Source organism: Cololabis saira, chromosome 7 (assembly GCF_033807715.1).
Source record: "Cololabis saira isolate AMF1-May2022 chromosome 7, fColSai1.1, whole genome shotgun sequence".
NCBI lineage: Eukaryota > Metazoa > Chordata > Actinopteri > Beloniformes > Belonidae > Cololabis > Cololabis saira.
Genome location: NC_084593.1, coordinates 29658937 through 29671051, shown reverse-complemented (window position 1 = coordinate 29671051; position 12115 = coordinate 29658937). Strand labels below are relative to the sequence as shown.

At 41.6% G+C, this 12115-nt stretch overlaps 1 protein-coding gene across 1 annotated transcript; it reads left to right on the top strand.

Annotated features, from left to right (window-relative positions):
* Window positions 1–3165: 3165 nt before the first annotated feature.
* LOC133447378 (kelch-like protein 10) lies at window positions 3166–6618 on the top strand. The gene is made up of 5 exons (XM_061726050.1): window positions 3166–3311; window positions 4063–4546; window positions 5100–5669; window positions 6018–6167; window positions 6286–6618. Exons 1-5 carry the CDS (start codon window positions 3166–3168, stop codon window positions 6616–6618), a joined length of 1683 nt encoding a protein of 560 aa, XP_061582034.1.
* Window positions 6619–12115: the final 5497 nt, after the last annotated feature.

The following is a 12115-nucleotide window of genomic DNA, read 5'->3' as shown; positions in this document are numbered from 1 at the left end:
CAACCAGCACTGCTCACAGTAGACCACATACAACCTGACAATAAATGTACATACTGGAAATAATGTGCAAGATCACTCTCTGCAACGTGCAATTATGTAAATATCCATCTGTTATTTTTGTATATACCAGTATTTCTTATTATTTATTTTTCTTATTATTATTATTATAATTGTACATACCAGTTTACTGTCTATAGTGTGTTATTATTACTGTATTTGTTATTACTATTTCTATTAATGCCTCTTGTTTTTTGCACTATCCCCCTTTGCTGCTGTGAACTGCAAATTTCCCCTCTGTGGGACTAGTAAAGGATTATCTTATCTTATCTTATCTTATCTTATCTTATCTTATCTTATCTTATCTTATCTTATCTAACAGATCCAGCATGTATTTTGGTCCAAGACCATTCAGTGCTTTGTAGACCAGCAGTAAGATTTTAAACTCTATCCTTTGACTCACTGGAAGCCAGTGTAGTGATTTCATGACCCATGTGATATGGTCCAGTTTCCTGGTGTTTGCTATATATATATATATATATATATATATATATATATATATATATATATATATATATATATATATTCAATTCAATTTTATTTATATAGCGTCTACTACAACAGAAGTTGTCTTTAGGTGCTGTCCGGAGACCCAGAACATGACCCCCGAGCAATTATTACATAAACATAACATTGTGGCGGACACAATGTTATGTTTGAAAATGAAGTACTGGACCTGGGCCGGGACCACAACTTCATCCGTATAATACAAAAGTATTTAAAAAGGACCACGTATTATTACTAAAGTGTTAATTGCTTGTGAACATGTGTAGTAGGTAATGTACGAGCTGTTGAACTATGCTTTGAACTACAGGCCAAAAAAACTAAAAGCCCTGGAAACACTGGTTTAATATTTGATATTGATAATGTTTGATATATTCTATTTTGATACTGCAGTTCAATTAACATGGGTTTATTCTGAAATCAACTTGCAGTCATAGGTGCCTAGGCAATACAGGTTCTGGTTGTGTTCAGGATGGTTTTGGTTCTGTCTGAGGTGGTTCAGGCTGTTTCTGGCTGTGTTCTGGTTGTGTTCTGGTTGTGTTCTGGTTGTGTTCTGGGTTGTTCTAGGTGGTTCTGGGCATGTTCGGGGTGGTTTTGGTTCTGTGTGAGGTGGTTCAGGGGGGTAAATGAACCACACACCCTGATTCGCAGGAGTTGTGGTTTGGCCTGGTTGTATTTGGGGTGGTTCTGGTTCTGTCTGAGGTGGGTGTGGTTGAATTGCATTCATTTTTATGCTCCCCATTGGAATAAATAGGTTTTGCGTTGCCACACTAACAGCCCCATAGGAATGAATGGGGCTATTTTGACCTGCTTTTTGGTGTCTAGCGTCACCACTGTAACACTTTTGATGGAGAAAAGTTATTCCCATCGTTGTATAATGGAGCCGTGGAGACGTTTTTGATGTATGCCACGCCCGGGTGCACGTTATGGTTCAAGCCGCATTTACAGACGAAAAAGTGTATGGTATGATTAAAAAAAAGGGAAACTGATCTTGGATACTAATACATCCACTGTACGAACAGTTTTTTTCTTGCTTTTTTTTTTTCTTCCACATCAGAACGGGGTCATGCCAGGGGGTGTTTTGCGACTTTAGCTTGCACGATTCATTAGACCCAATGTTAAAGAACACAAGTACAAGAGTGCAATCCATTAAAACTGTTGCAGTCATGTATTCTGGCTCTTTAAATGTCATTTAGTTCTGTTTAGTTCAATTCTTTTTTCTATTTTAGCGCTATTTGTGCTAGGGATCTAGAGCAGGGGTCACCAATCCTGGTCCTCGAGGGCCGGTGTCCTGCATGTTTTAGATGTTTCCCTGCTTTAACACACCTGATTCTAATTAATCATCGTCCTCAGCTTGTCATCCAGGGCTGCACAATTCTCTTAATGACACAGTCACTTGTATCATGGTGCAATGAAGCAGGGAAACATCTAAAACCTGCAGGGACACCGGCCCTCGAGGACCAGGGTTGGTGACCCCTGATCTAGAGTTTACGGAAGAGACAGTGGACTGGACAGTGGTACATGGACCATGTGTATGTTTAATGTTGGAATCCATACAATATTCCCATTTTAATAACAACCCAATGAGTATCAAATCATAATCCACAAAGGCATAATGGACAATCCCCTCATCAAGGACAATCGGGCTCGACCACCACACAGCACCATCTCCTGACAGAGAAGTAGCTTCAGTGACTGGCTGTTGTCACCATCCTGCTCCACAAACAGACTGAAGAAAACATTCCTCACTGTTCTGTGCTGAACTACGCACTGCAAACCATGCACCCTACCTTGTTTATTTCTTGACTTTTTCACTGGGTATTTTACTATTATTACTAATATCCATTACATGCCTTTCTATCTTGAGTTTTGAATATTGCTTGAATTTTTAAATCCACCTTTTGTACCTACTATCTATCTTTCATGTCTAAAGCAATAATGTTATTATTGCTTAGAATATTTCAGCAAAACTGAGCATTAAAGGTTTGGCTGACAGAAGGTCAAATAAGTATTTATAATAGTCACATTTACTTTACATGAATCCACATTTATTAAAAACATCATGAAAGTTTTACAAATGATAAGGGTCACATAAATGTCATTGGCCTCCCAACCTGGAAGTCTAACAGTCTAAAGATAATAATCTCATCAAGGCCAAATATGTGCCAGAGCTGGTAACACTGGGTTAAAAATACCAAAAAAGAGGCACGTGTTTTGATGCTAATATATATTATAAATTAAATTAAACAAAAATACATCAGGGTTCCTTTACTTGTGTTTGTCATGTAATTCATCTAAGGATGTTTTGTTACTGAACTGAACTGTTTGTAAAAGGACTGATTTTTAAACACATTTCTTCAAAACATGACACAATAACATAATGATTTGATATTATTACTGTGAAAAACAAATGAAGCAAAAGGTAACTTTTCCATTTTAATGTAAACTAAATGTCTTTGTTGTCACTCACTGTGATGAAATAAAGGTCCATTCCGGAATACTGAGCTGATAAATAGCAGCACGTTCACAGTTCTGCCTTCATTTTAACAAACTGATACAAACCATAAACATTTGACAAAGGTTCTCAGATTATCAAAGTTTAAGATGAATAAAGAAGAGAAAACTTCAGACAACTCTGTGTACAATGAGCTTCGTCTGACGGGGGAACATTGTGACGCCGTCATCAAGGTTGAGGATGTTGAATTTCAAGTCCATAAAGTCGTCCTATGCAACTGTACCCCATATTTTCGGTGAGTTGATAATATAATTATAGCTTTAATTTATTTAAAGATCTGAATCAAAGAATTAACTCCTCAGAAAGTAAAATTGAAAATATAAATTAAGATTTTTACTAAAGCAGGTATGTCAAATGTGATATTGACAACCTTGCACATTAAGCAAGTTTTATAGTTCAAAGATATGGCAGATGATTTAAAACCAACGAGGTCTGTTTTTTCTCACAGTTACATGTTCAAGACAGAAGTTTAGATAAAAAACCATTTAACGGAACACTTTTCAAACAATTGTTCATATTTTCTTCCATGGTAATCATATAGAAATCAATTCTGCACCACATATTTCTGTCAGCGACACATCAAGTAGTTATTTCAAGCATTGCTTCTGATGCAGTACACACTGGTCAGTCTCAATATCAAAACCTTCAAAACCTAATTCTGTAATCACCTCCCTTGAAAGTGAAGTCCCAGTGGATACATTCTTATCAGATATCAGAATGAGTACTGTATTGTTAAGGATTTTTTGCTTTGTAAATACATGCAGGGTGGTTTCTGAAAGAATAACAGTTAGGAAACCATTGGAGTAGTTTATATTCTCATGATTATGATACATAGTTGAGATATGGCAACACATAGCTTCTATTTAACATTTAACTTATGGTGTCAAGTATTCAGCTGAAAAAATGTGACATAGATAGTGATTAAAGCATGATGTTGCATGATGACTGTTGCAGAAATACATCTCTCTACTGTGCTTTCATTTCAGAGCTCTCTTCAATCGCTGGTCTAACCGGGACAAGAGGATCTTTAACATTCCCAACGTGTCTCCTGACACAATGCAGCTCATCCTTGACCATGCTTACACCGGCTCCGTTTCTGTCACAGAGGACAACGTGCGGGAACTTCTGCTGGCTGCCGATCAGTTCAACATAGACAATGTCATACGTATTTGCTACAGTTTCATGGAGGAGCAAATGTGCCCTGAAAACTGTATTGGCATTTGGCAATTAACCAACACCTGCTTCTACCCCAAACTGCGCTCCAAGGCTTTTCACTACATCACTGAGCACTTTGAGGAGGTTGCAAGCTGTGAAGAGTTCCTGCAGATCCCCGTGGAGGAGCTCACTGATATCATTGAAAAAGACCAACTCATTGTAAAACAGGAGAGTTCTGTGTTTGAGGCCATCATTAGGTGGATTAACCATTTACCCAATGAACGGGAGAAACACATTGTTGCTCTCTTACCGAAGGTACAGTAGCTTGTATGAATATGTTTAGTTTAATTTTCATATTATCAGGCTTCAAATTATGGTGTTGTGCTGACAGCTGTATAATTAACACTGCAAAGTCATATTTATTGAACTGAACACAATCTAAGGTTTAATCCATCGAGTCTGATGACGCTTCAATCTTCTCTAGTGTCACAACGACAGGCAGCTGGATCCTCTATCATAAACATTGAAAAACTGTTACAAAAACATAAAAAGGCGTCTTGGCTGCATTGTGAAATCTGAGTCTTTTTAGCTAGTCCATTGGCTATGACTAGCTGCTTTGTCTTTCATCAATCTTTTTTCCTTGAATCCTTTTTATCATTTACATATAACGTTATAAAGCAGTCACCTTAGGTCAAAAGCTCAACTTTACAAAAAAAGACATAATAGCTACAATTAAGTGTCTTGTGAATCTGATTTCACATTACTGTAAAAATAAAATATTATTAAATATTATTATTTGACATTAAGTGCTACAGTACAGTCCATGCAGTTTTATATTAATGGATTCTATCCTCTCATGTCTGTTTAGGTCCGACTGGCTATGGTGGATATGAAGTATTTTTTAATGAAAGTGATCACCAGTGAGGTGGTGAAGAGGAACCTTGACTACCAGTCCATGATAAGTGATGTTCCCAGACCCATACTTACCCGGCCTCGCATGCCAAGGTCCATTTTGCTGGCCATGGGGGGATGGAGTGTTGGACATCCAACCAACAGCATTGAGGCCTATGATATCCGGACTAACCGGTGCACAAATGTGCCAAACGATGCTGGGCGTCCTCGTGCCTATCACGGCACTGCGTTCCTCAATGGGTACGTGTACTTTATTGGGGGTTTTGACGGACGGAGCTATTTCAACAGTGTGTGCAGGTGGGACCCAACAACACACACGTGGCAGGAAGTGGCACCGATGTACTATCGCCGCTGCTACGTAAGTGTAACTGTACTAAATGGGTGCATATATGCTATTGGAGGCTACAATGGGCACACTCGGCTCAGAACTGCAGAGTACTACGAGCCCCAGACCAACCAGTGGACTTGTATTGCACCGATGCACGAGCTGAGGAGTGACGCCAGCTGCACAACATTACACAACAAGGTGGGTGAACTGACAGAGACACAGGGAGTCATTGGAGTAGAAGTGAATGGAATTGAGTCTCCAACCACTGAAAACACAAAACTCTAAAGAAATGCTAGATGTTGAGAAAATCAAGGGGTTAATAAAAAAAATTGAATTACATAGTTCTTCATGTAAGGGTGCTTCGAAGACACATGCTGAATGTTAAAAATCCTAAACTATTAATATTATGTCTTACAAAGTTAGTTATATTTGACCAATGGAAAAAAGATCATTTTATTAAACCACATAACATTAAATCAAAGATTACACAGGAATACAAAACTCATAAAGGCTAAAATCACTTAATACTTCTTATTTTGTCTTCAGATCTATATTTGTGGTGGATTCAACGGGCGAGGGTGCCTGGAAACAGCTGAATACTACGATTCACAGACTATGCAGTGGACATTGATCTCACCAATGACTTGTCAGCGCAGTGGAGTTGGGGTGGTTGCGTGCGGAGATAAAGTCTATGCAGTAAGTTGAAAACCAGCAGACATTACCAAAATACTTTTTTTATCCATTGTTAATCAGTCTCTTATAAAAGATGCAGAGAGCCAGATTTTAACCATAATATTCCAATTTACTCCAACAGGTTGGAGGGTTTGATGGTGACAACCGTCTCCGCACTGCTGAGTGCTACAACCCAGGAACCAACACTTGGAACAACGTTGCATCCATGATAATTCCCCGCAGCAACTTTGGCATCGAAGTCATGGAAGACCTGCTCTTTGTTGTTGGGGGTTTCAACGGCTTCAAGAACACCTGTAGTGTGGAGAAGTACAACAGAGAAACAGATGAGTGGCGCCAGGTCTTGAATATGGATGTCTCCCGGAGCGCCCTGAGCTGCTGCGTTGTGTTTGGACTCCCCAATATGGCTGATTATGTTCCCCCTCGTGACCCACGGAGTGACTCTGCCTCCACCTGAAACCAATGTGCCCAACTGTTACAGTCACCATCCCTATGGGCTGCCTTTACCTGGCTCTGGGAATGTTACAACATCCGCCATCATCCAACAGACTTGGCTGTAACATAAATTCATGAAATAAATGTTGTCATCATTAGCATTAATTCTGTCAATAACATTTTTCTAGACATTTCAACAGCTTATCAATGTGTTTTTGTGGAGCCTTATGCATGAAGAACATGGCCTGACCATATTTTGTGGCTGGACGACGCTCTGGTCAAGGTCTGGTTAGGTTAATGCACCACTTATGTGTAGAAGCAGAGCCGGATTAACGCAAAGGCGAACTAGGCATGTGCCTAGGGCCCGATTGACAGGGGAGGGGCCCAGACAGAGGGACAAAAAAAAAAAAAAAAAAAGAAAAGATTTTTTTTTTTTTTTTGTCCCTCTGTCTGGGCCCCTCCGCTGTCAATCGGGCCCTAGGCTGCACACATATTAATGGTTGATACCATGCCGGTAAAAACCTAAGGCATATATATATATATATGTGCATTATTACTATATTTAGTATACATACATATATATATACGCATACATACCGCCGCAAGGGGTGTGCGAACCGTGCGACCGCACGGGGCCTCGCGCCCCAAGGGGCCTCGCGCTATGGGTTTTTTTTTTTTTTTTTCAAAAACATTTTTTTTTTCCTTTTTTCCCTTATAAATATCAACAGTCACGTTCCATTACAGACCTAAATGTGTACTAGTCTGTGCATATCAATAGATATATGTGCAATGATGTGCGTGTCTGTTGTTCAATACAACTGATCAGACCAAGCGCAGACACAAGCTGCTCTGATCCACGGGTGGACGGGTGGAGTTGGAACAAACTGTCACACAATGTCGAGAGAACGAGACAGATTCAGGAAATTTCCATCAGGAGATGAAAAAAGAAAAAAACTAAAGAAAATGGAAGAGTTTAATGCCTCTCTGAAAGGCTCGTTTGATAAATTTGTTACAAAAATCACCGATCCGACCGGGTCTCAAGCAGCCGTGGGGCCCCGCGTCGAGGCAAGCCAAATGATGATGAGGCAGGGGAAGGTATCCAGTATTTTGCTAATTGGAGAGTTAAAATTGCGCATAAAGACACCCAATCCGACCCGAAAAACCCCAAAATTTCGCGCATGCTCGCTACGCTCACGCGCAAGGGCCCCCCCCGGCCATTTCGCACAGGGCCTCGCAAATCTCCCAGACAGCTATACATACATATACACATACAGACATACATACTACAGCACACTTTGTCTTACTGCAAATTTTATTGGTCTTTGTAGATTTGACTTCTTATTTAACTATTCAATTTAATCAACACATTTAATTAAGATTTTCTGCAAAATGCAATAGCTTAAAACATTTGTCTTATTTTACTCTCTTTACATAGCAATGCTGACACCTATTGGTGATTTACTGGTACTAATACCTTAACAATGATACTCGCAATCGATAGGATAAGGATAATTTAATAGCATTTAATAGAGCGGTGTAATAACGTATAAATAAATAAATAAATAAATAGACTGTTTAATATACAACACATGACTTATTTTGGAATACAAAGAACCAACTTGACTATGGCTATGCTATGTAAAATGTGAATTAACTTTTATTAGTAACTTTGGTGAGTTTAAGATTTCAATTCATAAATAACATCGATGGAGGGGGGCCCAAAAATCACAGTCTGCCTAGTGTAGTCCATTTATTTAATCCGGCTCTGTTTAGAAGTAGGAAACGCTTGTGGTTTTTGCTAAAAATAATAATTTCACATCACTTACGCCAACTCCGCCGTCATGGCGGCAGCAAACAACATGGTTAAATACTCAAATTTACGTTAAATACTAGAAAACACGGTTAAATACTCGCCGTCGAAATACGGTTAAAAATCATCAAAACACCATTTAAACACTGTTAAAACAGCGTTAAAAACATGCTTTTACAAACTGACAGTAACAAACAGTAACTTGCGGTTCAAAAACGTATAACTTAGCCACTATAATAAGGAATAATATATACATAATAATAATGTAATAATCCGTGTATATATCACGACCACGGATCGCATTGACTTCGCATAGTACTATATCCGTGGTGCTCCCATTAAAACCCCAATAAAACACTGCTAAAACAGCGTTAAAAACATGCTTTTACATACTGACAGTAACAAACAGTACCTTGCGCGACAAAAACTCATAATTTAGCCACTATAACAAAGAATAATATATAAATAATAATAATGTCAGAATCCGTGTATATATCACGACAACAGTATCCATCGATTCGCATTGTACAATATCCGTGGTGCTCCCATTAAAACCTCAATAAAACACTGCCAAAACAGCGTTAAAAAAATGCTTTTACAAACTGACAGTAATAAACAGTACCTTGCGCGACAAAAACTCATAATTTAGCCACTATAACAAAGAATAATATATAAATAATAATAATGTCATAATCCGTGTATATATCACGACCACGGATCCCATTGACTTCGCATAGTACTATATCCGTGGTGCTCCCATTAAAACCCCAATAAAACACTGCTAAAACAGCGTTAAAAACATGCTTTTACAAACTGACAGTAACAAACAGTACCTTGCGCGACAAAAACTCCTAATTTAGCCACTATAACAAAGAATAATATATAAATAATAATAATGTCAGAATCCGTGTATATATCAAGACAACAGAATCCATTGATTCGCATTATACAATATCCGGGGTGCTCCCATTAAAACCTAAATAAAACACTGCCAAAACAGCGTTAAAAACATGCTTTTACAAACTGACAGTAATAAACAGTACCTTGCGCGACAAAAACTCATAATTTAGCCACTATAACAAAGAATAATATATACATAATAATAATGTCATATTCTGTGTATATATCACGACAACGGATCCCATTGTATATGGGTATATGGGTATATGGGCATGGTATAATATCCGTGGTGCCCACACGGAATTATACCACTTTCCGTGTTGGTACCACGGAAAATAGTGGTGAGAGGTCGTGGGCATTTCACGGATTTTTGTGAGATCAGGTTGTATTAGTTTGTCCTTTATTCATCCTTCAGTGGGGAAATTCGCTTTGAGCTGCAGCAGTACACACAACACACACATGCAGCAAAAGAAGGATAAGAAAGTAAAAAATATATAATTACAAAATATAAACAGGATACAGTGGAATAAAAATAGGGCAGTACGAGAAAAAAATTATATATAATTATATATATATATAAAATGATATATATATATATATATATATATATACACGAGGGAGGCGTCCAGGGGGCATCCTATACAGGTGCCCGAGCCACCTCAGCTGGCTCCTCTCGATGTGGAGGAGCAGCGGCTCTACTCCGAGCTCCTCCCGGGTGACAGAGCTCCTCACCCTATCTAGTCTAGTAGGAAGGAGGGGTTCCCGAGCACCCGATGGACTCTTTAGGTGTTTGCTTACGATTTTTGCTTGTTGCCCGAAAAAAAATTGGTCCGAAAGTTCTTTTTTGGAACCCATTTAGAATTTTTGCCTGTTAAAATGGCAAAAACGCAGATTTCCATAACTTCTGAACCATAATGTGGCAGGGTGGAGGAGCTCCAGCCACTCAGGCTGATTAGGGCACAGGTGGGCCCAATCAGCCTCTCCACTCTGCCAGCCTTCATAAGGCATAGCTGCACAGCAGAAAGGGGCTGTGGAGCTGCTGTGAAGGTGCTTCTGCACTGTGTGTGGTGTTTGTGGGTAAATAAAGAGGGTCTGCATTAAACTCTGTGTCTCTCCATCCTGTCGGTCGGGCCCCCGTGGCACTCACCGTGCTACACTGGCGCCCAACGTGGGGCCCGATGGGAGGAGAGGCATGGAGCGGGCCCTGGACGCGCTCGCCCAGGCCATTGCGGACCTGGCCGCCCTGCGCCGGGACCAGGGCGGGCATCAGCTCGCTGTGTTGGCGGCGCTGATGCCCGCGGACCGACCCACCCCTGCGCCACGCCAGAGGTTCGCCGCAGCAGCGCGGGAGGAGCTGGCGGCGCCGCAGCTGAGAGGCCGTGAGGCAGAAGCTGCGGGCCGCCAGGCGACGGCTCCCGAGGCGGCATGGCCAACGGAGCGACCCATCCCTGCACCCCGTCTGAGGTTCGCCGCGGCAGCGCTGGCGGCGCTGCAGCCGACCGGCCGTGAGGCAGTCGCTGCAGGCCGCCAGGCGACGGCTCCTGGGATGGAGTCGGAGGCGGAGTCGGATGCGATGGCGGAGTCGGCGGCAGAGGTGGAGGCTGACCAGCAGGGCGGCGTGACGGAGGAGGCGGTCCTGGACACGCCAGCTCCAGACCAGGGCTGCGCCGTGGAGGAGGCGGTCCTGGAGGCGGTCCTGGAGGCGGTCCTGGAGGCGGACCAGCGGCCGACGCGGGTCTGCGTCACGGAGGAGGAGGAGGTGGTCCTGGACGCACCGTGTGGCCCGAGGCCACCATGGGCCCGGCCCCGAGAGCGGCTTCCACGGCGGGCGGGCCGACGCCGGGGACGACCCCCCCGACCAGGAAGGCCCGGGGCTTCCGGGCTTCCTCTCCGGCTCCGAGAGGGCGGGGGGGGAGTAGGCTCGGCCGGACAGACCCCGGCGCGAGTTTGGCGTTGGGGGTGTGTGGCAGGGTGGAGGAGCTGCAGCCACTCAGGCTGATTAGGGCACAGGTGGGCCCAATCAGCCTCTCCACTCTGCCAGCCTTCATAAGGCATAGCTGCACAGCAGAAAGGGGCTGTGGAGCTGCTGTGAAGGTGCTTCTGCACTGTGTGTGGTGTTTGTGGGTAAATAAAGAGGGTCTGCATTAAACTCTGTGTCTCTCCATCCTGTCGGTCGGGCCCCCGTGGCACTCACCGTGCTACACATAAATCCTAGAAAGACAAACAAACACACTTTTTCTCATAATATTGACACCAGGAATCCAATGGAAAGGTTACTGGGATGGTAGAACCACTCTTTATTAGGGAAAAATGAGCTTCAAGTAGTATTTTAGGGCAAAATTACCCAAAAACGCTTGAAAATGTTTTTTTCAATCAAGTGCATCTCCCTTTTGGAAATACCTGTTGGTGTATTGTTTACACCAAAAAAAGGCCCAATTAGTCCCCTTTCCAACGAGGTACAACTTGTAAGAAATCTCCATTTGTGGAATGAGTAATGAAGCAAAATGCGGGGGATGCAACCCATTTAGAATGCTTCAAATGTTCAGTAAAAGGGGCGTGTCTTCCCACTGTTAAGTGTTTAGAATGTTCAGAATTTGAAATCTCAAACCAACTGTAGCATCAACTGTCAACTGTCAAACACAAGCAAACTTGAACAAGGAGTGTAAGTATTTTCTGAATGTTTTATCATTTCTAATATAAGGTTATATCTTATCATTTTTGCTAATATAACATTATACATGGTTGTTTTTCTTATATTAGAGCCAGAGGTAATACATTCTTCAAAATAGCTTCATTTCTATTTGGTTAG